General features: G+C 52.1%; 10 protein-coding genes across 10 annotated transcripts; 7 read left to right on the top strand and 3 right to left on the bottom strand.

Annotated features, from left to right (window-relative positions):
• Nucleotides 1-12: 12 nt before the first annotated feature.
• On the top strand, nucleotides 13-782 carry CGCS363_v013906 (uncharacterized protein; the record flags this gene model as incomplete). The annotated part of the gene is made up of 2 exons (XM_036645755.1): nucleotides 13-386; nucleotides 449-782. 2 exons carry the CDS (start codon nucleotides 13-15, stop codon nucleotides 780-782), a joined length of 708 nt encoding a protein of 235 aa, XP_036489278.1.
• Nucleotides 783-2,373: 1,591 nt separating this feature from the next.
• CGCS363_v013905 (Short-chain dehydrogenase TIC 32) lies at nucleotides 2,374-3,360 on the top strand (the record flags this gene model as incomplete). The annotated part of the gene is made up of 1 exon (XM_036645754.1): nucleotides 2,374-3,360. One exon carries the CDS (start codon nucleotides 2,374-2,376, stop codon nucleotides 3,358-3,360), a length of 987 nt encoding a protein of 328 aa, XP_036489279.1.
• Nucleotides 3,361-4,068: 708 nt separating this feature from the next.
• folD (Bifunctional protein FolD) lies at nucleotides 4,069-5,091 on the top strand (the record flags this gene model as incomplete). The annotated part of the gene is made up of 2 exons (XM_036645753.1): nucleotides 4,069-4,308; nucleotides 4,372-5,091. The coding sequence occupies 2 exons, from the start codon at nucleotides 4,069-4,071 to the stop codon at nucleotides 5,089-5,091; spliced, it is 960 nt and encodes a 319-aa protein (XP_036489280.1).
• A 640-nt stretch (nucleotides 5,092-5,731) lies between these two features.
• Nucleotides 5,732-6,781, bottom strand: CGCS363_v013903 (Extracellular metalloprotease; the record flags this gene model as incomplete). The annotated part of the gene is made up of 3 exons (XM_036645752.1): nucleotides 5,732-5,813; nucleotides 5,868-6,030; nucleotides 6,094-6,781. 3 exons carry the CDS (start codon nucleotides 6,779-6,781, stop codon nucleotides 5,732-5,734), a joined length of 933 nt encoding a protein of 310 aa, XP_036489281.1.
• A 2,411-nt stretch (nucleotides 6,782-9,192) lies between these two features.
• On the top strand, nucleotides 9,193-10,302 carry CGCS363_v013902 (uncharacterized protein; the record flags this gene model as incomplete). The annotated part of the gene is made up of 2 exons (XM_036645751.1): nucleotides 9,193-9,705; nucleotides 9,835-10,302. The coding sequence occupies 2 exons, from the start codon at nucleotides 9,193-9,195 to the stop codon at nucleotides 10,300-10,302; spliced, it is 981 nt and encodes a 326-aa protein (XP_036489282.1).
• A 617-nt stretch (nucleotides 10,303-10,919) lies between these two features.
• CGCS363_v013901 (Carboxypeptidase Y-like protein) lies at nucleotides 10,920-12,704 on the top strand (the record flags this gene model as incomplete). Its single annotated transcript, XM_036645750.1, has 7 exons — nucleotides 10,920-11,154; nucleotides 11,214-11,271; nucleotides 11,351-11,479; nucleotides 11,537-11,719; nucleotides 11,780-12,087; nucleotides 12,135-12,351; nucleotides 12,413-12,704. The coding sequence occupies 7 exons, from the start codon at nucleotides 10,920-10,922 to the stop codon at nucleotides 12,702-12,704; spliced, it is 1,422 nt and encodes a 473-aa protein (XP_036489283.1).
• A 270-nt stretch (nucleotides 12,705-12,974) lies between these two features.
• On the bottom strand, nucleotides 12,975-14,505 carry CGCS363_v013900 (uncharacterized protein; the record flags this gene model as incomplete). Its single annotated transcript, XM_036645749.1, has 3 exons — nucleotides 12,975-14,241; nucleotides 14,301-14,350; nucleotides 14,407-14,505. 3 exons carry the CDS (start codon nucleotides 14,503-14,505, stop codon nucleotides 12,975-12,977), a joined length of 1,416 nt encoding a protein of 471 aa, XP_036489034.1.
• A 2,204-nt stretch (nucleotides 14,506-16,709) lies between these two features.
• ATR10 (Short-chain dehydrogenase/reductase ATR10) lies at nucleotides 16,710-17,435 on the top strand (the record flags this gene model as incomplete). The annotated part of the gene is made up of 1 exon (XM_036645748.1): nucleotides 16,710-17,435. The coding sequence occupies one exon, from the start codon at nucleotides 16,710-16,712 to the stop codon at nucleotides 17,433-17,435; it is 726 nt and encodes a 241-aa protein (XP_036489932.1).
• A 385-nt stretch (nucleotides 17,436-17,820) lies between these two features.
• Nucleotides 17,821-19,566, bottom strand: CGCS363_v013898 (uncharacterized protein; the record flags this gene model as incomplete). The annotated part of the gene is made up of 7 exons (XM_036645747.1): nucleotides 17,821-18,036; nucleotides 18,103-18,142; nucleotides 18,191-18,294; nucleotides 18,346-18,486; nucleotides 18,543-19,068; nucleotides 19,276-19,300; nucleotides 19,467-19,566. 7 exons carry the CDS (start codon nucleotides 19,564-19,566, stop codon nucleotides 17,821-17,823), a joined length of 1,152 nt encoding a protein of 383 aa, XP_036489839.1.
• A 3,944-nt stretch (nucleotides 19,567-23,510) lies between these two features.
• On the top strand, nucleotides 23,511-25,347 carry CGCS363_v013897 (uncharacterized protein; the record flags this gene model as incomplete). Its single annotated transcript, XM_036645746.1, has 2 exons — nucleotides 23,511-23,567; nucleotides 23,752-25,347. The coding sequence occupies 2 exons, from the start codon at nucleotides 23,511-23,513 to the stop codon at nucleotides 25,345-25,347; spliced, it is 1,653 nt and encodes a 550-aa protein (XP_036489937.1).
• Nucleotides 25,348-27,257: the final 1,910 nt, after the last annotated feature.

Raw genomic sequence — 27,257 nt, 5'->3', positions numbered from 1 at the left:
GCTGCGTATTGCATGGCGACAACCTTCATCAAGCTGGCTCTATTATGTCAGTATCTCACAATGTTTGACCATGGTTCACTATCATATCGAATCAGCATGGTAATGCTCATCGTCACAGCGATGTGGGGCACTGCATACTCCGTCATCGCTTGGTTTCCATGCAATCCCGTTTCGGCACAGTGGGAACTGACGAAACCGGCCACGGGCCGATGGGGATTCGGGTCGGACGACTTAGGCGTCTACAAAAGAACTTACATTAGCCATGTAGCGACTAACATGGTTCTCGACATGGTAGTTTGTGGGTTGCCACTACCATTCGCGTGGGGAAACGGCATTCGGAAAAGGTCTGTCTATGGAGTTGTCTCACTTTTCATTCTAGGTGATATGTAAGCGTCCCAACATACTATTCAGACATCATTGTGGGGTTACTGACCTTATTCGTTAACAGTGTTGTTGCTATTGGGGTCAGTCGTCTCGTGTCAATCCAGAACACAGAGGCCGGAACCTACCCGCGGGTGGATCCGTCTTGGTACGCCTGTGTTCCTGCTGTGCTAGCAACGGTTGAGGTCAACCTGGCTACGGTTTGTGCGTCCATACCTATTGTCTGGCCAGTTACACAGCGGGCCCTCAGCCGAATATGGGTCACGAGAGAGGTTGAAATTACCTCCGAACCGGGCGAATACCCTCTCACTGCTGGGGTTAAGCCTTACGACAGTTACTACATACAAAAGACCTCAGCTTGGTCTATCACCAGCCAGCAGCACAACGGGAAAGGGATTTAAGCATCACCAGCCAGCTTGGAATTGTGTCTTCTAGGTGTGATGGGCAAACTTCAGAGAAAGCATGCCTGAAATAACCAAACTTTTGGTTCATAACATAATTAGAACCCGCGTACTTTTCAAACATTGGTATGGTTCCTAGTGAAGGTATGCGTAAATGACGATGGAAGCCGAATTCTCTCTCGACAGTTCCTTCCAATGTGAACAATTCAAAAGACCATTGCTTAAGCAGATCCAAATCTTCTAGCGGAACCCCGAGTCTCTTTGCCGGTCACATCTATATACTCAGTCAGTAGTAGCTTGTTTACAGCATGGCCGGCATCTGTAGAGGAAGCGCAGTCGTCTTCTGTCAGTCAGCCACTTACCACATAACAACCGAAGATGGACTCAATGCAGTGACTACTCCCACCATATTTGAGCCATTGTCCACTTCCATGTGACATGTCGATGTTATATATAAATTCATATCACTATATCTCTTTCCTCAACTTTCCATGACTTAAGGTGTTAAGGCGTAAATATTGCGAGGATCTCTAGCAAACGAGTCTTCCCAATATCTCAGTCCAATTGCAATATCTAATTTGTGGAGTTTTCCTAAAGACTAAGACGATACCTCCGCAAAGGTCCTAGTCTGCCCATATCTCAAAATATTGAAGTCCCGGTGTATCTTCACATCCACCATCGCATGGTTTTATTCCAAGACACCATTCACGACTGGAGCTCGCATGCATCGACATATCATGCGACTGGGTTAACTCTTCTAGCTTGAGGGTCATTTCCCTTGCGATGCCGCGACCTGGAGGAATATGAGCTCATCGTTAACATCAACTCAGTTGAAATAGACGGCTTTACTTTCTCGATAGCTGCTTTCTGAGAGTCAGCTTGAGCTGAGTGCCGATCTTGTCCATATACAAACGATCATCGCCTCAGATTTTTATCCCACTTTTCCATACTTTATGCTGCAAACGAGAGCTCCGAAACACCCAAGGACGTTGATAGGCTCACTAACTCGATCTTTAACATACTCTCTTGCAAGATACATGAACACTAAAGCATCATTGATTGGATCTTTTCAATCAATAGGTGTCTTCCTCAAAGCTCAAAGAGAGTCGAAGCTTAATTTTCCGTGATAATGGAATGTGACTTACCAGGTCAGCCCATCTCGTGTGTTATATGTTCGCATCACAGTGTGTGGAATGGTCATTCGCCGAATATCTTCCTATTTGGGCTTTCCGTTACGGGCGAATCGGACTTTACTGATGCTGCTGACACTTGAAGTCAGCTAGCCGGGGAAAACCCGCCAAAGTCCGTGAACAGAGGTCGGGATTTCAAATGCGTCCGTCGATAGTTCCACCTTCCATGTACCAATCTTTGTAAAACATATCAAGTCTAGTAATTTATGTTGGGTCATACTGTTGGCTTTCTTGTGTTGGGGTATGGTCCGTCCTTTTTCGTCCCGACTGGAGATGCGGGCCTCGCCATGGATGGTCATGCTGAAGGGTTATTTATAGGGAAATCTGACCTCGGACCTGCCAACCTTTGGCCGTACATTGTCATTCCTTATCTTTCTCTTTAGACACTACATGCCTTGAGTATGGCGGATCGCTATGTCGCAGTTCACGCCAATCCTTGCGGTCCAGGAGACAACCGCCCAGACGCAGACCAAATCATTCGCGATGAGGGCCTGATTGACAAACTGTTCAATCGAACAGCGTTCGTCACAGGGTGCTCCGCTGGTATTGGCATCGACACAGCAAAGGCTCTCTTTCTCACTGGCGCTTCGCTTTACCTGACCGCCCGCGACATCTCGAAGGCCAAGGCTGCTCTGGGTGACACCCTTGTCTCCAGTCCGCGTGTTCACCTTTTGGAACTCGATCTTGCTTCATTTGCCAGTGTACGCAAATTTGCTGAGGCCTTTTTGTCTCTCAAAGTGCCGCTCAACATCCTCATATGTAATGCGGGAGTCATGACCCCTCCAGAAGGCCGAACGCAGGATGGCTTTGAGACACAGTTCGGTACCAATCATCTGGCTCATTTTCTTCTTTTTGAACTGCTTCATCCTGCATTGCTTGCAGGGGTTACACAGGAGTTTGCTTCTCGAGTTGTCATCCTGGCTTCAATTGCTCATCGCTTCGGAGAAGTTCGTTTCGACAACATCAATTTTGATGGCCACTATGATGCCATGGCTGCGTATGCTCAGAGCAAGACAGCGAACCTTTGGACTGCGAATGAGATCGAGCGCCGTTATGGCGCACAAGGGATACACGCGTGGAGCGTGCAACCCGGCGCCGTCCTCACGGATCTGACAAGACATATGTCTGATGAACAGCAACAGGTTCTGAAGCAAGACGATTACTTATCCAAAATCTACAAAACACCGTCTCAAGGTGCCTCCACCTCGGTTTGGGCTGCGACTGCTGCGGCATTGGAAGGGAAAGGCGGGCGATACCTTGAGGACTGCCAGATAATCGGTGCATGGGAACAATCAAAAGGACTGTACAGTCCGGGATATGGCGAGCATGCGTACAGTGTGTCGAAAGCTAGCTTGCTTTGGGAAAAGTCGAACGAGTGGGTGAGATAGATCTGCATCAAATATGATGTCGTCTTTGGGATGAACGAGCCGCTATGTTGACCATCGGCATTCGTCCAGCATAATATCTAAATCTGGCCAAGGTTGAAGTAATTGAGTGGCAATTGACAAACTCATGATATTGATGGCATCCTTTGAGGCGGCGTGGCTGTTAGAAGATTAAGATAGCTTGGTATTGTGAGGTCATATTCATCTTATCATGCTCAATGTCTGCTTATCTACCATTGTACAAATCACTGCAATAGTAGGAGACAAAACGGGGTAGGGGCTTTGCGGCTGGAATGTGAACAATTCTTGAAGCCTGCGTTTATCATCTCGGTTGTTCGCAGCCTTTCCCTGAATTTTCTCCCGGCGACAGACTTCAAGTTTATTCTATTCAACGGGACCTTCTAGAGCATCTTCGTTTCTGGTTGTCGAGTCAACCTACTTAGACCCCAGCTCATCAGGTTGGTCGCGTTCCACAAAAAAGGTGTTGGTGTCGATCCTTGCCTGTGACAATGCAATGTGTTGACATGTTGTCATGGAGAACATGAGACACTAATTAAACAAGCACTGGCAACTTCAGAAATCGCCTTCACCCTCTTTGCGAATTCACATTGGGGTACAAAAATCAGCAGCCCGCCGCGTTCTACTTTATTGTATGAAAGCTACTTGCTCAGTCAATATTGGTCCTTTTCCAGGTCTCGCGGTATGCTCATCATGACATCAAGCGATTTTGGAGCGGTCTACGTGAGCGACAAGTGGGACTCTGTTATATACAGTCACGTCTGCCAAGCTCTATTCCTCAAAGGAGCGCCAGTGATTGGGCTTTTGGAGTCATGGTGTATCAGAAACAGCAAGAGTATAGATGGCATCAAGCCAACTCTCGCGGTAGTGTATTTCAACACTGGTGTAGATGCCGACGAGTATCTCCGCATTAAGGCAGAAGTGGCGGCCAAGGTATGTCATGGCTAAATGAAATCCAATCTCCGACTATGGCGAAAACTCATTCAGGTGTCTTAGGCCGGCATCGACTTCATTCCGTACGAACTGGCACCAAATGCATCTACAGATGGAGTTCTCCATCTGATTTCTACGCTGAATAAATGTTCTCGGACTCACGGTATTCTGGTTCAGCGTCCACTGCCGATTCAGATCTCTGAATCGGACGTTATGGGCAGTATCAGTAGACGGAAACATGTTGAAGAGCGTCTTCAAGGACAGCCTAGCAACATTGCTGTGGATGGCGTAGTTCGTCTGCTCGCTTCTTATCGCAAAGCCGACATGCTCGACTTATCTATTGTGCTTCTTGGGGGCACCAACATTATCACTCCCGGTTTCAAGGCCGAGCTCAAAAAACGATATCCCCGTGTTGAGATGTTCAAGACACCAGAGGAAGCGAAGCTCGTTAACAGAGACGGGGTTATCGTCATGACAGAGCTCAACAAAGGCGGCATTATCCAGCCTGGAATGCTTGGGCCAGGAGTAGAGTTAGTCATTGATCTTGGGTTTGACATAAACACAAAGATGGGAGATCTAGATCCGAGGGTATTTGACGTCGATGGCTTGATGGTGGTCCCAACTCCAGGTGGCGTACTGCCTGTTATCATCTGGTTGATGATGGAAAGGACTATCAAAAGCATGTCCAAACGCAGAGCATCAAGATCCATCTGGCTTCGCAAGGGATGTGCGCAGATCTTGAACTTATTTAGAGTGAAGTCAGCTTCGCAGGATAGCCACTGATGTTGCGGCGTTATACGTAAATCTTCGGTGACAAAAGAAAGATTCATGGCGCAAATTTATACACTTTTTCTCGGCGATCATCAATTGAATCGATGATGTTTCACTTTATTGGCAGCTCTCGAATACTCAGGGGATGATGAGATATTGACGTACACAGACCGCATCCGGATTCGTTCATGTAGCTTGGTAATGCCACAAATGAACGCGACACCCACAACCATCCACACATCAGCTGTTGTAGCACCTGCTTTCGTAAAGCATTAATGTGTCTGAGTTGGCAAAACGTTAATTTGTTAACGTCTCGAAACGTAGAGCGCGTCCATTTTCAGAGTTATGTCTCGAATTGAACCTTTGCTCTCTCTGCAGTTGCCGGTGCTAACTTGGCTGTCGTCGTCATTGTCTCAAGCATCAGCAATTAGCGACCGATGGAAGTATACAAAGATGAGCCAAGTCAGACTTTGGTCGATGCAACTAGATTATGCTTCGCTAGCTAATTACATATTACGTCCCCAGTATCCATCCTCTAGTCGTGGTCTTAGTACTGTACAAGAACTAGGTTTCTGTAGTTTTGTACTTGCGACATTTGAGTAGTATGCTCAGAGTGTTGACAAAAGCGAGCATTGTTCCAATATTCACGCGCTTACTGGTAAGAAGCGCGGTAGGTGTCCCAGTAGGAGTGCATGCGAGTCTCCTGGCCATCAGTGAAGTGGGTGAAGCAGTCGCTGTGAGGGGAATTAGCATGCTCTACATGCATACACGCAAAGAGGTATACTTACTCGTCAGAGTAGTCCATGTAGTTGGTGACGGGGTCAGTGCCGGCAAGGGTGGGGCAGGTGTCACGGCCAATCTCGCAGTTGTAGGCCTCCTCAGACTCGAAGGGGGTGTCAGAAACGTAGTCTCCGTTACCACCGCACTGGTAGCCCTCGAAGGTGTGGTAGACTGCCATGCGTGTAAGCCAAGTGGTCATCTTTCGATTTGAATGTGTTAGCGTGGTTCACTTACGTCCAAGCCAGTGGCCAATCTCGTGGGTGGCGGTGTGGCCAAGGTTGTACTGGGCCAAGCTACCTCCGGGAACAGCAGCGGAGCGGATGACGACACCATCGTAGTAGAAAGCGGAGGAGCCGGTAGAAACGGTCTGGGGGAAGTAGGCGTATCCGAGGTAGGGGGTACCGGGAACGAAGTAGACGTTCAGGTCGGCGTAGGTGCCCTTGCGGAGCGAGCGCTTCATGGTCAGCTCGGCCGAGTCAGAAGCCCACTGGGTGTTGATAGTCCAGTCGGCACCGGCTTGAGAGAACTGGACATCGTGGGGGGCGAAGGCCGCGTTCAGGACGTCGAGCTGCTCGTCCAGGGTAGCCTGGGTAAGGTACCCATTGGCAACAGTCTGGGACCTGGCAATGACGTGCCAGTAGACGTTGACGTTGATGGGAGCCAGACGAGTGGAGTTGCCAGCGACGCGGGCGTTCTCCTCCTTGAGCATCAAACGCTCAGCAACCTCGATCTGCTCCTCAGAGGGAGACGGGGTGCCGCAAGAGCGCTGAGCGAAGGCGCCGGAGGCGACCGCGAGAGCGGAGAGAACAAGAGTCTTGAACTGCATCTTGGAGGGGGGACCGGACACCTGATTGGGGAGAACCTGACTTGAGAGGACTGGGATGAGGATGAGGACAGAAGACACCTTGATGGCTGGCTTCATGGCAGTTTATATAACCATTTGACCGTTCCCATCTTGAACCTCACATGCTGGCGAGACATATCGTGACTTCGAAGTATTTCGACTTTCAACCTTCCCAAAACGGATCAGACCGAAGGTTTAGCACACTGCAACGGACGGTCTTGTGGTACGCAAACTGGATCAGATGCAGCAATTCTTTTTGCGGGTGCAAACGCAGGTGGCTCCTGTGCTCCATAGCTGAGGAGTCGACTCATGGGCAAGTCGAGGGCACCTGCTCAGTTTGTCAGGTCGCATGCGCTTCTATTGACGACACCCGCCAAAAGCTTGACGTGATAAGCCGGTTGGCCGGCATGTCTTAAGTTGCCAAGAAAAATCGCGGCTTTTGCGATGGTTCAGGAAATGCCAAGACGGTGAAAGGAGCCAAGAGAGGGACGGTTTCCAGGCTTTGGTTGGTATGTCGTACAACGCTCTGATTAAACCAAGCACTGGCTGGTTATCGACTTGCCTTTTGCGCCAATCGAGGTCCATTAATTGGCCAGCACCAAGCACGGCTGAGTTCATTCGCGCGTATTATCGTTCCCACTCAAAGTCTTGGCCGTTGATTTAAAGTCTTGGCTCTTGAGCTTCACCGCGTCTGCTTGGATGGGGATTGGCCAAATCAAGCTTATATTTATGAGTGTCGGGCATAGCCGGTCGCCGAGATGTTACCTTCCTTAATTCGACCACAGCTCCACCCTCCTCCCCCTGAGCCCGACAAGCCCCGTCGCTCCAACCCCGCGCCGGTCCCGCCCACATCCCGGTGGCGCTGGAGGAATGCCCGCGCATATCGCATCACATCGCATCTCATCGCCAGCCCCCCCCCCCCCCCCCGCCGTCCCCTGCATTACCTCCCTTTCCCCACATCTCCGGCAATAACCTCCATCTACCGCCTCCCGCTGCCGCCGTCTGCCCCTCTAGACCCTTTTCTCTGGCGGCGGATAAGTCAACGTCAAGCCCAGCTTCCAGTCTTGGTAGATAGTCCAAAGTGCCAAGCTCGTCAGTAAAATGAGTTTCGTCACTGTAAGACAATTGGAAGTCCAATGGCGTAGTTCGGGGATGGCTTCGCTCTGATGTCCTGCGGAAACCGCCGTAAACCACACGCTGGACCAACAAAAGAGTCTCTGGACGAGAGCATTCAGACCCCGCAGTGAACCGAGCTGCGACAGTGAATCGTTTGTTCCGCTCTTCCAAGACCAGCGCAAGACGGTTCAACTCATATTGCTTGCAACCACTGCCACTCTCCCATTTGGCTTTGCTGTGAATCTTTCTTCAAACACCTCATCTGATACCATGAAGCAGAACAATGCGTTGGGAAGGGGTTAACTTCGATGTCAAAATTTGGCAAAGATGTGCAGCGAGCTGCATTCGCCAGGTCGTTGGTTCCGCGGTATTGGACCAGAGATTCACCCGTGATCGCCAAACTTGGCATGCGTGATCTGCGATTGCATGGACCCTGCCGACCGAGCCTCATCAAACCTACCGAGGGTACTACAACGACGATAAGAGGAGAGGTTGACCAGACCAACCTGTCATATTCCTAACTCGACAGAAGAGAAGAGCTGCAAACACAGCAATCCAGTTTGAGAATGCAAAATACAGAAATGTGTCAACCGCTCACGTGATGGTCTTCATCAATAGTCATGTGTGAGGCATGCAGGTTCCATGAGATATTAAAGATGAAAGGTCAAGGTTGTCCACAGCGGCAGCCAGTCAACCTGAATGAGACACTGCGGAATGGAAATTTCAATGTTTTGGTGAAGCCCCCTTGAGAGGGATACTTCAGCAGCGAAAACGCGAATGTCTCATCGTTAACCTCGTGTCCGTATCCCATCGAGTGCGGCATGGCGTCAGTACATACAATCCCCAATTTTCTCCAACTCGACTGATAACATGATTTTTTGATTCGCGGGAATGAGCGAGAAACAACCGGATTAATATCCAATTAGCTACTAATACTCCGCACACGTTTGTAGTGACGCCATGCCGCACTCGATGGGATAGCTGCTGCAGCTGGCCATACTGTTAGAGCGCGAAACAGAGGCCCAAAACCGATGTCTTGAAGATCTATCCGAACATTGCGAAGAGGTCCGTACTCGGAATCGGTAACATAACCCAATCAGGAGTTTGGCGAGCATTCCCACTTGGTTATCATTGGTGGGGGGATTTAGATGAATCTTGGCTAGTTGAGCTGACCCTTTGCATTCTTCACGACCTGACCCTTTCACCCCTTGCTTGCAAAATATGCTTCTGTCCAGGGATAATAGGGAACAGTCAGCAATGTGTGAAATGACGTATGAACTCCTTCGTGTAGCTTGTAATTTTTCTTGGTCATTTCATCAAAACCTGCTCTTGACAGTCGTTTGTTTTCAGTTACTTTTCCCGCAGCGGTCACGATGCTGTCAGCGATCAATTATCCCCGATGGCTACCTGTTCTCACATTATTGGCGATATGGGTTGTTCTTATCTCTCAAGGCCGACTCACTTATTCTCCCTCTATCGCCGAGCCTGAGTTAACCTCTCAAGCAAATTTTACCACAGAATCAACAACAAAAACTCCACGGATTGTTATAGTCTATTCATACACCGAAAGCGAAAAGTCCCGCGAGAATTTACGATACTTCGTGAAGTTTGGACTTCACCGTGCAGCTGACTTCATTTTCATCTTCAACGGGAGGACAGATGCCCTCAGAGAAGTACCGGAAAGAGAAAATGTCCAGATTGTGACGCGAGAGGGAACTTGCTCCGATCTTGGGGCTCACGGCGAAGTTCTTCGCGGCAACAATATCTGGGAACAGTATGACTATTTTATTCTTCTGAATGCTAGTGTACGGGGTCCGTTCATGCCCTACTGGAGCAGTAGTTGCTGGTCTGACACGCTGTTGTCAAAAATAACCCACAAAGCCAAGGTAAAGTATTTGGCGTTCCCTTACTTTCCTTCGTTATTATTTCCTACGATGTGTGCTATTCAATCTTTGTTAGTAAACCAGTTCAACCGCCTGGACAAATAACCATAAAAGAGACTAATCGTTTAGCAGCTTGTTGGAATAACTGCGAAATGCTGGCCACGATTTTATGTTCCATCAATGGTCTGGGCCACGGATCAAACTGGGATCAGCCTTTTGCTTGATGCTTCCTTAGGAAGAAGTCACTCGATCTTCGGGGGACCTAGCGAGCTTGTTGGACTTAGCGGCTGCTACAATACGCTTCACAGTGCCGCTCATGCCGAGATGGGAGCTACGTTGATGATCACGGGCGCGGGATATACCGTTGACGTCTTGATGGCTTCTTTTCACAAAATCGGCGATGCTGGAAGTTATTGTAAATCAACACCTCCTGGGGTCCTGGATCCACTCCGAGAGGGAGATTATTTTGGGTTCAGCATTCATCCGTATGAGACTTTGTTCGCGAGAACCACGGCAGGTATGAGCTCCCTTCCAGTGGAGAACCTGTCATCTTGGATGAAAGACAGTGGATATTCAAGTTATTTGAGGTGCGGGGTGTAATAGGCTTACTCTGTGTCGCTTGGGACTTACGTCGTTACAAAAACTTGGAATACCAAGCGTAACATTCTTGGTCGTAATATCGCTACAGCCTTTTAAAGTGTATGGATTATATCTTCATTTCCACGAATATGACGTTAAAGTTTACTAAGCCAACAATACTCACTTTCCCAATTTAGGGCACTAATGGAATCTGCATGGCGTATCAGATGCCCTCACTTCTTCTATGCCACTGCTTCTAATCTTCCTTTGATATGAAAGAGCTCAATTAGTAGCCTGTCCCTGTTTCGTTTCTTCAGATCTTCCCTTCGTGGAATTTCCGCGTCCGCTCTACATAACGATACCATAAGTTTCAGAAAACAGTTCACCAAAAATCAGAGATCTATTGCAAGCTATAGTCTACTCGCGGTCACTCCCAAAAAGGTATGTGATCAATTTGACCAATCAATGTTGTCTAACTCCTCCGAACGTTGTCGCATTTGATTCCCTGAAGGGGGTCGCATTTGGTTGCCTGATTAGGAAACTTGAACCACAACTTATTTGTATGCCCAACCTCGACATTATGCTGATGCGCTTGGAATCTTTTCGTTCACAACTGCTATTCGGACTTGTCGCCAAAAATGACAGTTACCACGCTTTTTCCAGCCCTCTGCTACGTTCTGTCCTGGTGGATAGGTGCTGTCTATTCTGTCCCCTTTGAGGTAGAACAGAAGCACCTTCCCCACCAGGACCCATTACCGTCACTCTTGTGGCACCAGCCAAGAGTCACTAGACAAGACGACAGGCTCCGTGATGCAGGCTCGCGGCAATGGACAGGCTTTGTTCCCGTCAACCGTAACAGAGAAATGTTTTTCTGTGTGTTAATCAAGATTTTATTCAGATTGTCAATTTTGGATGGTTCTGACAATTCCTAGGGTACTTCGAAAGTCGTAACAATCCTCAAACTGCGCCATTACTTATTTGGGTCAACGGGTGCGTCGATCGCTGCGATCAGATTCGTTTTCGTCTTTCTACATCCTCGGACTTTCTAACGGCAAGGTTGCTTTACCAGCGGCCCTGGTGGTTCGTCTCTTCTTGGTGCTTTTTACGAGCTTGGCCCATGCAAAATCAACGAGGCTGGCAATAGTACGACGAGGAATGCTTTCAGTGGGACAAATTTCGCCAATGTTCTCTTCATTGAGTGAGCGGGCCTTTGTAAACACCATGCCTTATTCCCACTGACCCACGAGCTTACTAGTCAACCTATCGGGGTAGGGTTCTCTTACACGAACGATTCGAATCTTTGGGCCCACGATTTGAACGAGGCCGAGAATGACTTCGATAAATTCCTGGACATCTTCCTTGATGATGTCTTTCCCGAACTATCCAACAGGTCTATCCACTTCGCGGGTGAGTCATTTGGTGGACAATACGTTCCTACGTATGTCAGCAGAATGAGAAGAAGACTGGATTCCATCATTCTATTAAACGCCCTTGTCAGCTTTCCAAAGGTTGTTCTAGGTCTATATGAGCACTTTTGCATGCCAACTTCGGTCCAAGGCGTCGAGCTTTCGGTATCTCGAAGAGGCTTCAACGACACCGAGTGTGCTGAGATGGCTGCCGGTTATCCCACGTGCGACCATTTCAGCCGACTCTGTGATATGGCATACGATGGTAAGACATGCGAAGCAGCTTACGGAGCGTGCAAACCTGTCGAGGATGTTGTCATGAATAAGGTCACCCCTGGTGGTCTCAACCCCTACGATGACCGAGTTGACTGTATTGAGCCTCCCTTATGCGGTCGTCTCGGTAGGTGAGCACTTACAGCCTAAGTCACAAATACTAACAGACATCAGGTATGGAGGAGATCACTAAATACCTGAACCAAGCACATGTGCAAAAGCAAATAGGTGTTGAGAACCAGATTGACTTCAAGACGGTGAACATGGACTTGAACGAGCAGTGGTCTAAAGCCTCTGAGCTTTTTGTTCCCACAAGTCGCGAAGTAGCTGCAATCCTTGATAAGAAGCACACTCGGGTTCTAGTCATCAATGGAAACAATGACATCATCGTGTACGTCTGTAAATACCTTTGGAGCGAAAAGGATTCACCTGCGGCTAACGCTTGCTTGTAGGAATACCGAGGGGATCAAGCGCATTTTCGATGACCTTTTGTGGGAGGGACAAGCGCAATACCGAGTTTCACCATGGATCAGCCTTTATTTTCAAGAACCATTGGGCAACCATATTCATGTGGGGATGTCGAAGACCAGTGGAAACCTATCCATCGTTACTGTTGATGAGGCAGGGCATATCGTACCTCATGATCAGCCTGAAGCGGTCATGCTTGTTGTCAAAAACTGGGCTATGCATGGAAGCGTATGGCCGCAAGAGCATCGGTCTCCGTTTGAGACTGCTGTGATTTAACAACAAACCATTTTCTCCCAGAGGCAACATTGCAGTTTCGAAGTTACAGCATCGCGAAGGAAGGGGAAAACCATAATCCTTTAGTGGTCAAAATCATATCACTCATTGTTGTTTCAATGTGTTAACAGCTTGAATAACTCATGTCTCTTACATTCATTTCTGATTTCAAAACGCCTATCCCTATTTGTTGCTTTCCACACCAGTGTGTTTAAGCCTTTGCCATGGCCACTGAGAAATTAAAACCCGATGTATCAACCACGTCCCATGTGTTTAGAAACGCACGCGCATACGTTTCCCCGCCGGGGCTGCGGGAGCCGCGGGGGCTCCGGCAGGAGGGGGAGCCGGAGCGGCAGCTGGTGGAGCAGCTGGCTTCGGGGCGGCGGGTGGGACAGCAGCTGGCTTTCCTCCGGCCGGTGGAGCGGGGGCTGCAGGAGCTGGAGCCGGGGCCGCGGCCGGCTTGCCACCGGCTGGAGCAGCAGGGACCGGAGCGGCAGCTGGAGGTGGCGCAGGCTTGCCCGCAGCTGGTGCGGCGGGAGGCGCAGCAGCGGGAGGAGGAGCAGGCTTGCCAGCAGCGGGAGCGGCAGGAGCAGGGGCAGCGGGCTTCGGAGCTGCAGCCGGAGGAGCCGCGGCCGGGGGAGCAGGCTTGGGAGCAGCGGGGGGAGCCGCGGCGGCAGGCTTGGATCCAGCGGGTGCGGCCGGCGCAGCTGGAGCCGGAGCCGGCTTAGACGCGGCAGGTGCTGCAGGAGCTGCAGCTGGAGGTGGTGCGGCAGCTGCTGGAGGGGGTGCGGCAGCTGCTGGAGGGGGTGCGGCGGCACCAGCAGCGGGAGCGGCAGCGTTAGGAGTAGCAGCTCCCTTCTTCTTGAGAACGCCAGCAGCCGCACCCAGCACAGTGTTCAAGGGAGCCGCAAGGGGGTTGGCAGCAGCATTGCCAGCAGGGGCTGCCGCGTTGGCGGGTTGACCCTTGCCCTTCAGCACACCGGCGGCGGTTCCCAGGACTGTTCCGATAGGATCAGCGGCTTGCGAGCCTGCGGGTGCCGCAGCACCAGCTGGTTGGCCTCCCTTGCCCTTGAGAACACCAGCGGCAGTTCCAAGAACAGCACCAACTGGGTCGGCAGCTTGACTTCCCGCAGGGGCAGCAGCAGCACCAGCAGCCTGACCGTTGGTCTTGCCCGTCAATGTTCCGAGCACCGAGCCGATGGGATCAGCGGCCGGGGCTGCAGCTGGAGCTGCAGCCGGAGCCGCAGCAGGAGCCGCAGCAGGGGCGGCGGAGGCGGCAGGAACGGCCGCGGCCTGTCTAGCTCCCAGGGCTGGGCTCTTTGCTTTCTTGGCCGCCTTTGCCGGAGCAGCAGCAGCGGGTGTCTTACCCTTCGCCTTTGCTGGAGCGGCGGCGGTGGCAGTCTTGCCCTTGGCCTTCGCCCCAGTAAGACCTCCAAGGAGCGAGCCGATAGGGTCCGCCGCAGCAGCATTGTTGCCCTTGCCCTTGGCAGCAGCAGCACCCGCACCTGCTCCTCCAGCAGCAGTACCGCCTGCACAGTTCCTAGGGTAAAGGTCAGCCTCTTGCACTGCTACGGCAGATAATAACTTGTCCAAACGCACCCGGTGATTGCCCCAGCTTGTGCTCTGGTACACTTTGCATTCTGGCCGCCCTGTTCATAACGTTCAGTGAGACGTCTTTGCTAGTCTTGAAGCAAGGAGCGCTTACAGCGAGTAGGCAGTCCAAGTCGTCAAAGCATACAGCTCCCTGTTGGGCAGAGACGTAGCTCGCGCACAAGGCGGAGGCGAAAACAATAAATCCACGCATGATAGTCTTCTTTGAAATTAGGAAGGCAATAGAATTGAATGATGGGGATCCGGATCACGAACACGAACTAGTCGTATTGGGAGCCGTAGTGATTTATAGAGGTGAAGAGACTATGGCGAAACGGCCGGTACCTGCATACAGCTCAGCATCCAGCCAATGATGGGATGCAACTTGGTGAAAGCCGAGGCAGCCCTCGGTGTACATGTGGATGCAGCCGTTCTCAAATACCATAGATATGCCTTCCAAACGTCTCGAGATTTGTTTGACCGGAAAGAGCCCCGACTCCTCCAGAACATACCCGTCTGTGCACTGCATCATGGTTCAGATCCTGCCGGCTGAGGATGAGGGCAGAGGCTCAGCTGCCAGGAAGCGGGACCTACTGCTGTTGCACTGACGTTTCTGCGGACGTCAGTCAGCACTGTCAAAAGAATGGTCAGTTCATCTGAAGTAATTGACAAATTCGAGTGTGTTTGCTTGCCACGGGAGGGCTTGAGCTTGCATCCGAATGCGCGCTCTTCCAGCCACGACGCTTAAGAAAATAAACTCGGGCCCTGCGTCGGCGTCTCACGTCACTGATAAAGTGTCAAAGCCTGTCACACCATCAGTAGCAATGACTGGATTTGTCAACTTGTCTGCGTCTCGAGGTGCCAGTATTTCTGGATGGCTGCAATTGCCAATCGGTGTACTGCTGGGAGCCTGAGACAGTCAAAGGCCTTATTCTGAATGGGTCTACTCGTCGAAGGTACAGCCTGTTCATAAGCCTGGGAGGCGACATGCCGGCTGAGAAACTTCCAGGTGCATCCTAGTTTGAACTTACCTTGAATGTCCGATTGCGCCCCATGTTCCTTCGAATCCTAGCATGCATGCAGAACTGTGGCAACGTCTGTAAACTGTGCAAACAAGCTTTGTTTGATTTCAGTATCTTCTGATTTCTCTCTGAGTGCGACCTTTCGCTGTAAGAGCACTAATAGGAAGCATCCGGCGAAAGAGCTGCGAACGGTTGGTGGATGTTGAGGTTATCAGGCCACGTTGACACAGTAATCAATGCTGCATTTCGATGCCTTTTTTTTTTTTTTTTTTTTGTGACTGGCCTGGACCCTATTGTATTGTTCGGTGTTAAGGAAAGTTGTACGATAGTCTGAGCTGAGATTCTAGGACTCCAGGACTGTCGTAGTTTGGTGAGGGTTGTGGCAATGTGTGTTGAGGACGGGTCTCTGTCACATCTGTGCTCCTTCACCCCATTTCACCTTCGGCCCGAACTTCTTCTTCTTTTCTTCCAAGGCTTACATACACTAGTTCAATGTTTGATCTTGCTAAGTTTACATCGTCTACATTTATATATCATCGTTTCGTTTCTTGCACTTGATAATGCTGGGTGGCATGCAGTCTGATCAGATTTCTGAAATATCTCACACCTTACACGTTAACCATGAGCCCAGGTGTCCAACTACTTACATCTCATCTCTTATATCAAACTATTTCACCTCCCTACCTTCGGAATGGCATTCGTCCTCGAATACAGTTCTGTCAGCTTATCAACTTCCCACAACGAATGGGGCAGACGAGCCAATACCCAACAAAGTAAGCAAAACATCAGACCGATCCGTCAATAATGTCAAAAGGCCTGCGTATGAGGTTTTTTAGATACCTTGGAAATTTTACCTCAGTTCTACTCCGGCCCTCGCAGGCTTCATGTCATTCTGGGTACGACTTGCTGAAAACCTCTCGGTACCTCACCGTGTATCTTTGCAAACAACATAGTGGCTCTCTGAAATGAGCATGTATGTTCCTCCACGTATGAAATTACTCAGCCGCTCACTGACGCGGATATCCGTGGAAATCTCTGCCGAACCAATACTCCCCGATGGCGCGGCCACTTTGGCCGCAAGCGCCGCCCACCGCCGTGAAAGCCCCACTTTCCGCCGCCCAAATTCGCCGGTATCAACGATTGCGCCCCGCATCGTGCCGGCCAATTTGGTCCTGAACCTCACTTTGGTGCTCCATCATTTGTAATACCACAAGGAAGACTTCTTGTTGACATTTGGCACATTTGTCATCCGCCCCTTCGACGGGAAGGATAAAAGGCACACCTAGAACTCCCAACTGAGGAACCTACAGAACAGCACCCATCAAACAAGATCCAACCTTCTCTTCATCCTATCAAACATCACCTTCCTCGGCTACACCAGATCATCTAAGTCACAATGTCTATCGCTCTAGTTACCGGAGGCAACGCAGGCATCGGGGAAGCCGTCGTTCGTCTTCTGTCCAAGACTCCCAATTTCCATGTCATCATTGGATCCCGCAATCCCGACTCCGGTATCGAGCTTGCCAACTCGCTCAAGAAGCAGGGTCACTCCGTTTCCTCTATCCAACTAGACATTACTTCTGATGACTCGATCAACAATGCCATTGACCACATCACCAATGTTCACGGCAAGCTCGATGTCCTTGTCAACAACGCAGGGGTCGCTCTTGACACTAAGCCGGACGAATTTGTGTCCACTCGAGACCTATTCTCCAAGACATTCAACACGAACGTCTTTGGCACTGCAGCCCTGACAGAAGCCGCTCTTCCGCTTCTCCGAAAGGGCAACCATCCCCGTGTCATCTTTCTTTCGTCTACGATGGGCTCCCTTGAGGTTTCGGGAAACCCGGACACCTTTTTCTACAACAACGACTACAAGGCTTACGACGCCAGTAAAGCGGCGGTCAACATGCTTTCGGTCAATTATGCTCGCATCTTGAAGCCCTTTGGCGGAGTTTCTAACGCCGTCTGCCCGGGTCTGGTCAAAACAAAGATGAACGGGTTCATGGAGGCTGGTGAACCTGTGGAGGTTGGAGCCGAGCGCGTCATCCAGCTTGCAACTGCTGCACCGGGTGGTCCTTCTGGAACCTTTTCGAACAGAGAGGGTGCAATTCCTTGGTAATCATCGGTGGATTGATGGTCGGAAATTTGTTCCTTTGTAGTTTTAGGCAATCTGCAATGGTTTAGTCGGCATTAGTTGTTTGGAATAGATCATATAGGGAATTTGCTAGTACTACAGGTCAAGAGCTGCCTTACCCTCAAAAAGTGCCTGTGTTTTGGAAATTTGCTATTGTTTCATGAATACGTAGTTGTGCGTTCGATTTCCAACAGCGCCCAATGTCGGTTCCCGGTAGGAGCGCAAAAGATGATTCACGTGATAGATTCAGCACGTTTCGAAGGCACGCGACAGAGTTTATGGCACCGCCGGCAGTGCCGTCTCATTAAAAAGGTAAAGACAGCTTGCGAGAGACGCACACTCGTGACTGTTGACCATGGACTTTGACGAATTAAATCATGTTCACTGCAACGTTCAGTAGAACGCCCAGATTGTCTACCCCGGCATTCCAAACATCCAGCCTGTCAATCACTGCCTGGTGATTTGCCCCTTTATTCAGCTCGTAAAGATCTCCAAACGTCACAGGCCTCTTGTCTAGATTTCGCATGCTACTAAGTGCCTCCGTTTCTTCCTTCCATTCGTCAGATGTATTCGCAGTCCACTGCGACTGATGGCACGGAAGTCTTAGATTATGCCAAGCATCTAGGATACCGCATGGCATACCCATTCTCACCGAGCTGATTTGAGCGACAAGAAACCAAACGCATGCAATTCTGAAACAGGGTTAACGACCGTCAATCGCAAAGAAGACTGAAATGTACCTTGTAAGAGATTCTTCAAGAATCCAATCATCCCATTCAGTCATTTTGCTGACAGCAGCATCGCAAGAAGTCACATCGAGGGTAATCAGCTGACTCCAGAAACCCTTGGTACAAGGTCAGTGCGTAGTTCCTTTTTCATGATTGTCGCAGCAAACCTTGTATGCCAGCAGCATGTTCGTGTTGTACTCTCGACCCTGAACTTCTCCTCCGCAGCAGCCATCCACGACTCGCATCATGATGTAAATCAATTGCGATTGCATGGCCGCAAAGACGTCATACTTAGACCAGCCGGCCATCTGCAGATTCGAATTATTATCTTGAGCAAGGCTTGGGATTGCGAGGCTTGTTTTACCTCTCGAAGGCACCTTTCTTGCTCATCCCGAATCGTTTTCCACAAGAAGGCCTGAGTGTCTTTATTCCTTGCCGCATACAAGACAGCTATTCCCATGCAGTTCGCTAGTGGTACAGGAAGCTTGCTTTTGTCTTGATGAGGATGGATGAAAGGCGGAAACGTCGAGCGCCGGAGCATCATTTGGGGGTATGCAGCCAGGGATTGTCTAATAACACTTGCGCTAGCTTGAACGGCAGCGCTGTGAGGTCGGATGCTGCTGAGAGGAAACGAGATCCGAGAAATGGAAGAAATGGTGCAGTCATTGACCATGCCGGATATGGCGATCTCGTGCAGTCTACCCGAAAGAATCATATCCGTATCGCCATCGATTTCGTTGGGGAGACAGACTGCAAGATTTTCGGGCGTGAGGCGGTTGAGATCAACTCCACCAAGGTTGTATGAACTGATCCAGTCTTGCGCCTCACCAGCAGGCAAACACAGTGTACCGTTATCCCGGGTACCACCGTATAGATTGAGCTCTCCAATACTATCAGACGCTGGCGGCATGGGTGTGGAAGCTGCCGCTGGTTCGTTTTGTCTTTGGTAAGTAACAGCGTCGGAATAACTACAGACAAGCCCCTTTTTAACACAGCGACTGCATCTTTCCTCGAGATTGCACTTGCTTTTCGCTGCTCGGCATTCTATACAAGGCTTAGGTCTGATACGAGGCCTATTTCTTGCTCGTCGACAGTACGCGACATGTCTTTTCAATGCAGTCTCTGTCACATGAGTTAGACTAATGGTACTGTTGGTCGGGGATCCGCAATTACGGAAGCGTCCTGCACGTAGAAAGACCGCATTCCCTCGGCCTTATCTTCATGGACATTGCCGTAAATCCCCTGCTTAACTTTGGGCACGAAAGATGAGACATTACAAGATACCCACCTTGGCTAAAGGGTTTGTTGCAAATAGTGCAAAACAAGACTGGAGGGGCAGCCTGAACCAAGCTGAAGTTCAATAGATCCTCGGCTGTGTCCAGGTTCATCGTTATGCTGCGTCTTTAGGCAAAGAACCTCGATGGGCTGGCTATTCGAACGTGGCTGGCACGCGGTGATGGCGGTGATTGAATCAAGTTTGTTCTTCGCAGACAGGTAGTCATACCAAAGCTCACATACAAAGTGTCAGATTGTCAGGTTGAATTAGTAATTCAGACGTTCAAACAGACACTAGCCGTGAACGAACGGCGCGAAGGATTCCTTGTTTGTCAGCAGATGCACCACCCGAGCTGTCAGACGGAGATAATAGACCAGAATATCCGACCAGCCCTTCAGCTCGTACGACAATTAAAGCGAGACGCCATACACGCCAAAATTTGCAAAAGGGAGCAGAGTTGTCACTGACAGCATCAACACACAGCGAAGATCATTGAGATAACATGCAAGATGCAAATGGCGAGCACACGTCTTGTTGACGAGGGGGTCGAGTAGCTGGCATCTCGCACGATTCAGTGCTGAAAACAGCCGCGGCATTGGCGCCTGAAATATTACTGCAATTGCCTGGCTGGTGCAGGACGATGGCGCAGTGGCATGAGCTTGTCAAATCTCATCTTACGAGCCAGTCACGGGACCCAGCTGTTAGGCATGAGGCTGGCCGCTGTAACGCGGCGGTTAGCGGATACATGCAGACTTGAGCCAACCGCAAGAGAGATGGAGGAGACGCTTGAAGTACGTTGACATCAACGCGGGGGGCCTTTCACTTGGCCCGTGGAGGCCTAAGATGATGAGGCGATTGCCGAGAAAGCCGCCGTTATCACATCCCGTACGAAGACCGGCCGAGAGTCTCTCTGCGCTCCCAACCACACGATTTGAAGGCTTCCATGATCATTGAGAGGCTGGAGGTTCGATCCAAGGGGGCAAGCCGGTTTTGAGTTCGAGACTGGGCTAAAAGCCTGCCGCGAGGTGACACTTGCCACCTGCTGTCGTGTCGCGCTCTCAGCCGCCATCCGGGACAGAGAGCAAGAGCTTCCGGCGACACACAGGTGATCTGCCAGGACCGAGACCGCGGGGTGCGGGTGAAGCTCTGAAGTTGGGGGTGTCGCAGGTGCATCGCAGCCCAATGGAGAGAGTTTGGAGGGTGAAAGAGCCCGATGGTGGTGGTGTGGCAGGATCGGCGGCTGCAGTTGATGGAATTGATGAGGGTGCGGATTGACAGGGGCATTACGAACCCAATGGGAAGGGCCGCGGTGGAGGAAAGATTGGCTTTTGACGATGATAGGTGCGAAGGAGGGGAAGACGGTTCCTTTTTGATGTGACCGGTCTGCCGGGTGTGAACTGGTGGGTGGGTGAGCTGAGACTGAGTGAGAGCGAGAGGGGACAACGGGTGAGTTGTCTGGTGAGTGAGACATGAGCGTTTAAAGTGAGGAGATGCCGAATGAGACCGTGCCGAGAGGAGCATTCGGGCGTTTCTCCCGCCCCGCAATCACCCACCTGCGCGCCCACTGCCCACGTTCACGTTGCTGCTGTCAGTCCAACATGAATGTCAGGTCAGTCAATCCACCATGGCGATAGTCGACGGATAACGGCTCTCGGCCAAGCGGTCGGAGCTGGACGCACGACGTCAGGAACGCAGGATTGGGGACTGGGTTGCAATGAATGAGCAGTGCCTTGCTGGACACAGATGGGAGGGTTGGAGGGCTGTCTCAATTCAGATTGAGGGAGTGAAGCTGTACAACCTCATCGACCTCATCGTGCGTGATGCGTCATGCAGCAGGAGACAGCGCACCACAATTCGAAGGTCAGGAGAAGGTCGAGGAAGGCCACCGGTAGCCGCAGCCGCAGCGGAGAAGCAGGATGAGGATCCATCGGGGATTAACAATCACGCCAAGAGAGGTTCAGACATGATCCAATTGGCGAGAACTCGACGACATGAGGGACGAATTTAGAAGAGTCGTACGCGTGCCTGACATTCCAAGCCACCCCTAGCTGGCTGATGAGTGATGTAGCGATGCGGTGAGGAGGGCTGGTATCCGTGACAGCTGTGGCCTGTGGCCCTTGCGCCGTAATCATCCTGGGAAAGGGACGGACGGGCGACGGGAGCGGCAGAGGGAAGACACAGACGCGGCAAAGAGCACAGGCGCCCGGGCAAAAGAAGGCGAAGCGAAATAGAGAGGGCGGAAGGGTGCCAGGTGGGAAGCGGGAAGGGGAAGCTCTGGCCTGGTCGGAATGGGCGGGAAGAAGCCGGAGACCAGATTGACAAGGACCAGGCCTGTGAGCGAGGTGAAGTCTGGAAGCGCGGAGAGACGTGAGTGGCCACGGATGAGCTGAAGAGGAGGTGAGAGTGGGCCAGACCGTTTCTCATGTGAGAGGCAAAGAGGGTAAAAGACCCAAGTCACCGACCGAGTCGAGTGAGAGACGAGGGCTTCATTCTGTTTCTGGCGGTGGCCAGCTGCAACGGCGCCCAAGAAACTGTAAAAGGGGCGTCGCCGGTTTCCACCGCGGCCAATCGCTGACATGTCGCCCTGCTCTTGACGGTCTGGCCTGGTCCTGTCGGCGCCACGGAGGAGGGAGGGGGAGGGGGGTGTTTGCTGAGAAGTTTTGATTGCCATGCGTCCGCTGCCTGCCAGTGAGTGCCAGCGCCGTCGCCGTGCCATGGCCTTGGAGGAGGTGGACTGCAACTGTGATTGCGAGTGCGATGTGCTGCGCTGCCCTGCGCTGCATCTTGCGACTAATTGCTCTGCATCTTTGGGTACCTACACACACACACACACACACACACACCACTCATTGCCGGTTGGAAACATCGCGCACGACGGGCATCGTTTCGCTCTGATTGCTGGACGTCGCTTGGTCTCGATATGGCATCTGGCTGGGGCGCATTATGAGGTGTTTCTTTTCACTGGCTGTCTCTCCTAACTGGCGCTTCTCTGGCGATAACATAAGAACTAATTGCCGGGTATTTCATCGAAAAGAGGCCCCTCGTCGTTCATGTTGTTTCCCCCCCTACCTCTTACTTCCCTCCTCCGCATCCCTTGTGTGTGTGTTTTTCACTTTTCCCCCGCTCTTTTGCTCCCATCTCAACCAACACATCGAGACGTGCGCCGGGGCCTGCATCGCGTCCACGCGCGATAGCCTCAACTCTCTCATCCCTCACATATCCATACCCATACTCATATTCTCACACCGTTCTTCCGCCATCTCCGTATTTTTTGATCATCTGTCTTGCTGTGCGTGTCACAAACGACATCTCCGTCCCCATCGTCATCTCCATCGCCAGCCTCTTGACATCCATCCCGGGAACGGGCTCACCGTCCCAAGCAAGCAACGTCCACCACCCGGCTGGCTTCCGCCGCCGTCGTCCACTTTGACAACGGTCCCAGCCTGTTTGTCACTCATCATCCACCTTTAAACGGGCTCTGAGCCAACAGCCAACGTCTCGGGATCCTGCCGTCACACTAAGACAGAGATCTCCTGCTCAACTGCGTTAAGAGCGGTGGAGCGATTTGCGACGCCCGTCCCCTTCCTGGGCTCTTCCGTTCCGTGGCCCCCTGTCACCCAAGTCGGTACTCGCTTCCGTTTGAACTTTGACGGTGGAGTTGTTTTAGGGGCCTCCTTTCCTTCACCGCATCGTCGACAGCGACGAACCCTGCCTTTGCACGGCGCGCCCAGAACTAACAACTGCCCCGAGGATCCCCTCAAGTGGCTCCCCAGACAGCGCGTGAAGAGACTTTTGGCGGTGGACAGGCTCCCTCTTAGACGTGTTGGACCAACCTCCCGCCCTGGGTTCCCTGTCGTCACTTAAAGGACCGGAAGCTTCAAAAATCGACTAGTAGCACCACCACATAAGCTCCAAAAACGCGCGCGCATTCACACACACACACACCAGGTCACCGCCTGTGTGAGTGCACTCACACCTTTTGCTCCCTTCGACATATCACACACACGCATCTTCTCTCAAGTCTGTCGCCGGACGAGTGACTGAAACTCAAACACCATGGCCCTCACTCAGACGGTCACCATCATCAACAACTCGGGAAAGATTATAAGTACCGTACGTCTCTCTCGCTGGCTCACACCCGTTGCATTTCCCCCCACCGCCCCTCTGAAATTCCAAGTCCAGCCCTCGCCAGGCCGCGTGTTTTGCAACATTCGACCTGCAAGATGCACGCGCACTACAACTCCGAGATGACCGTTGAGGCCCAAAGCTGACGTATCATCTTTTTCTTCTGCTGCAGGGCAAACAACTTGCTGGCATCTTTAAAGAAGCCAAAGCCTCCTACCAGGAGAAGAAGGCCTCTATCAAGGCCGACCGCGAGCTGAAGCGCGCCCAAACCTTCGACACATCCCGCGATCTCCCTCCCGAGGCTTTTGAGCGCCGTTGTTCCTATGACGATGGCCACTCTGTCGCCAGCTCCCGCAGGAGTCACCGCTCCCGGCGGTCTCACTATCCCGAGCAGGACTATTATCCTCCGTCAAGACCGGCCTTGACCGAAAACAACCTCAAGGCTCACTCTGAAGTGTCCAGCGTCACTCCCTCGAGAGCACCCTCGGCTGCATACCGCTCTCCCTATGCAGAGACCGCACCCCGTGATATGCAGATGAGCCGCCCGGCCATGCAACACTACACAGTCGCTCCGGCATGCAGCGACAGTCTCGCCGATTCTGCGACCATTCGCGGCGCCAATGTTCCCCGCACAATGTCGGCGCCGGCCGTACCCACTATCGGAAAGAAGAAGAAGGAAATCGATATGGACCTCGCGTACGGCAACATCCCTCCGGATCTGCAGGACCGAACCGATCTGGACCCCAAGGAGGACAAGGCGAAGGATCTGATAGCCCGGGTCGAGGGGCTTCTCGACGAAGCACATTGCGTGCAGCACACCGCCGCGGCCACCATCGCCCACCTTCAAGGAAACCCCGAAGCCGCTGCCGCCGTGGCCCTGACGCTCGCCGAACTTTCGACTCTGCTGAAGAGCATGTCCCCGGCCTTTCTGACCGCCATCAAGGGAGGGTCTCCGGCCGTATTCGCACTCCTCGCCTCGCCCCAGTTCCTCATCGCGGCCGGCGCCGCCGTTGGCATGACTGTGGTCATGTTTGGCGGGTGGAAGATCGTGAAGCAGATCAAGGATGCCAAGGCTCAACAAGCGGCCGCCATGAACAACGCCATCGCCATGGAGGCACAGCCGGCGCCTGCCGTGCAGCCGCCCGTCGAGTACACGTACGACCCGTACGATCAGTTCGACCCGTATGGACAGCAACCTCGCGAGGGCAGCGTCACGTACGACGAGGCCGTGGTCCTGGATGAGCGCTTGGAAGAGGAGCTCAGCTCCATCGAGACTTGGCGCCGCGGCATCGCGCCCATGGGTGAGGATGAGAGTGTCGACATGGAGCTCATCAGCCCCGAGGCCGCCCGCTCCATCCGTGGCGACCCGGATACCCGTACGGAGCGCAGCTTCCGCACGACGCGCAGCTCCAAGACGCACCGCAGCTCCAGGACCGAGAGGACGCACCACTCTTCCAAGTCACACCGCAGCAGCGCTAGCGTGCGTGAACCGGACGTCCCGGAGCGCAAGAGCAGTGTCGCGAGATCTGAGCGAGGCGCCGACACGGAGAGCATCGCCAGCAGCCACCGAAGCCACCGCAGCTCGGCCTCCAAGAGGACGGGTCGGGTGTCGATGCTGACGATTGAGGAGGGCAAGAGCGAGAAGGATGCTGAGGTGATCGACATTGCGACTCGACCCAAGAAGAACAACATGCTCAAGTCATTGTTCAAGAAGAAGGAGAGAGAGCACAGGGACAGGGACGAAAGGGTCTCCGCCCTCGTGTTCTAAAACGCGACCATGAAAGATGAAGGATGACAGACGACAACGACAAGAACGATTGAAGATGAAGACGAAGACGAAGATGAAGATCAAGACAGGAAATCATGCATTTGGCTTGGGCGGCTTCCCAGCCTGGACGGAGTTGGGTTTGTAACGGATACGCACTGACGAAGGGTTCGATTGGAATTCGCCCTCGTGTTTTCATTTTTCCTTGCTTTCTTTGTGCATAATCATTGGGACTGTTATCATTATTGGAAGGAACAAACATACCTACAAACATTGTTACATGATCTGAGCGATCAGATCTCGACTTCGCGTCGGTAGATATTCTCGCAGAATACATAAGATTTCTCGTTCTTATGCCAACAACGTCATTTATTCACTTTGCAGTGCCCACCCAGCACGATATTCGTGACTGGTAAGAGAGCGAGATCAAGTGGGCATATGAGGCTGAAGTAGCTGTTAAAACCGTCTCTTTGCATCGGAGTGGCAGTGCTTTAAGGCTGGGCAAGACATCGCCGGCCTGGAGAGACGGCGGCGTAGGGCTGAATCGGAGATGTGGACGGTTCGGGAGCAATAGCATCAGACCATCTCACCCAAGTCCGGTTTTGGTCTGGCTGCGTACACCATCATCGCCGTCTGAGCTTGAGAAAAGAGAATGCGGCAGGAGACGCTCTTCTCATCTCAAGTGACCAAGGGGGCACAAGAAGTGCGAAATGCATGTCAGCTCCTCCCGCGGTCGTCCGCCTTCGTAAATGGTCTTCCCCCGCCGCCGACGGCCAATACCAAGATGCCCCGGCCCTCGGCGGTGCAGCCACACCACGCGGGTCACATCTCACCGGGTCCCTTAGCCTGCCCTATCTGCTCCTCCCAGGGCTCTTCCGAGTCAATTTGGCTCGACTGTTTCTTCTTTGCGGCTGGCTACATCGCCTCCGCATTACCAGCGTCCCAAGAACCACGAAGTCGGGATCAGCTCAGACGTAGTCTCAACCAACCTTGGTTCATCCAAGCGTTCTCATCTGCTTCGAACATCAACCCACGCCCGAGCTTGCCAGCCGCAAATACGGTGGGTTTCTCATCACCGGTGCATCGGGAATGTTTACTCAAACGATCATTGGTGAGTGGCATCGAAAAGACCTCGCAGCGCTACTCAGGTCTGACAGTCCCCCGGTCTCATTGCCCCTCCCACCTAAATCTCTTTTCCGCCGTCTCACCTCATCCTCAACCCTGCATTGCATCTGAACAACCATGTCCACGTAAACAATCTCACCCGTTCTGCTCATTGTTGGCTCCACGAGGCGAAGACCGAGCACCAGCCCTTCCTTCATACTGTAATGGGAGCAGTCTGGGATCGCTGTCGTAATCTAGCGTGTCCACAGTCCACGATGAAAGCCATCGAGAATGCGACCGCGACGAAGGCAGCAACAAATGTCCCCGGGCAGAATAGGCCCCCAAGACCGGTCTCGCCCATGAGCAGAAGGCAGACCAAGTTCTCAAGGCGCATCCTGGTCGCCACTCGCACATTATCGCCAATCACACGAGGGCTGCAGAATCCCAACCAACCCGCCGCGTTGGTGACGGGCTACGCCAGACCTGCGCCATCACATCCAGCTGAGCCAATTTTGCTGCAGATGCCAGTCGCAGCCCCGAGGATGCGGCCCCCAGGCATTGTAGACTTTCTTCGTACCGGCGCAGTTCAAGGTCCTCCCTCCACTCTGTCTGCTCATGTCGAAAGTGTAGGACGCCGGAGAAGAGCGCAAGACAAGTAGCCATCCATGTACACCCCCTCCGGCAAGTGATGTTGGTGGTGTTTCCCACCCAGCTGTGCCAGCCTTGTTGGCGGGAGGGAGCGCGCGAGTGCTGTGTCTTATTAGTTCCCTTTTCTCCCTCCTTCCCACCTTCTTCCTTCTCTTCTGATC

The sequence above is a fragment of the Colletotrichum siamense genome (genome assembly GCF_013390195.1).
Source record: "Colletotrichum siamense strain Cg363 chromosome Unknown KSG_Cg363_contig09, whole genome shotgun sequence".
Classification (NCBI taxonomy): Eukaryota; Fungi; Ascomycota; class Sordariomycetes; order Glomerellales; family Glomerellaceae; genus Colletotrichum; species Colletotrichum siamense.
This window is presented reverse-complemented; position numbering and strand designations above follow the sequence as displayed.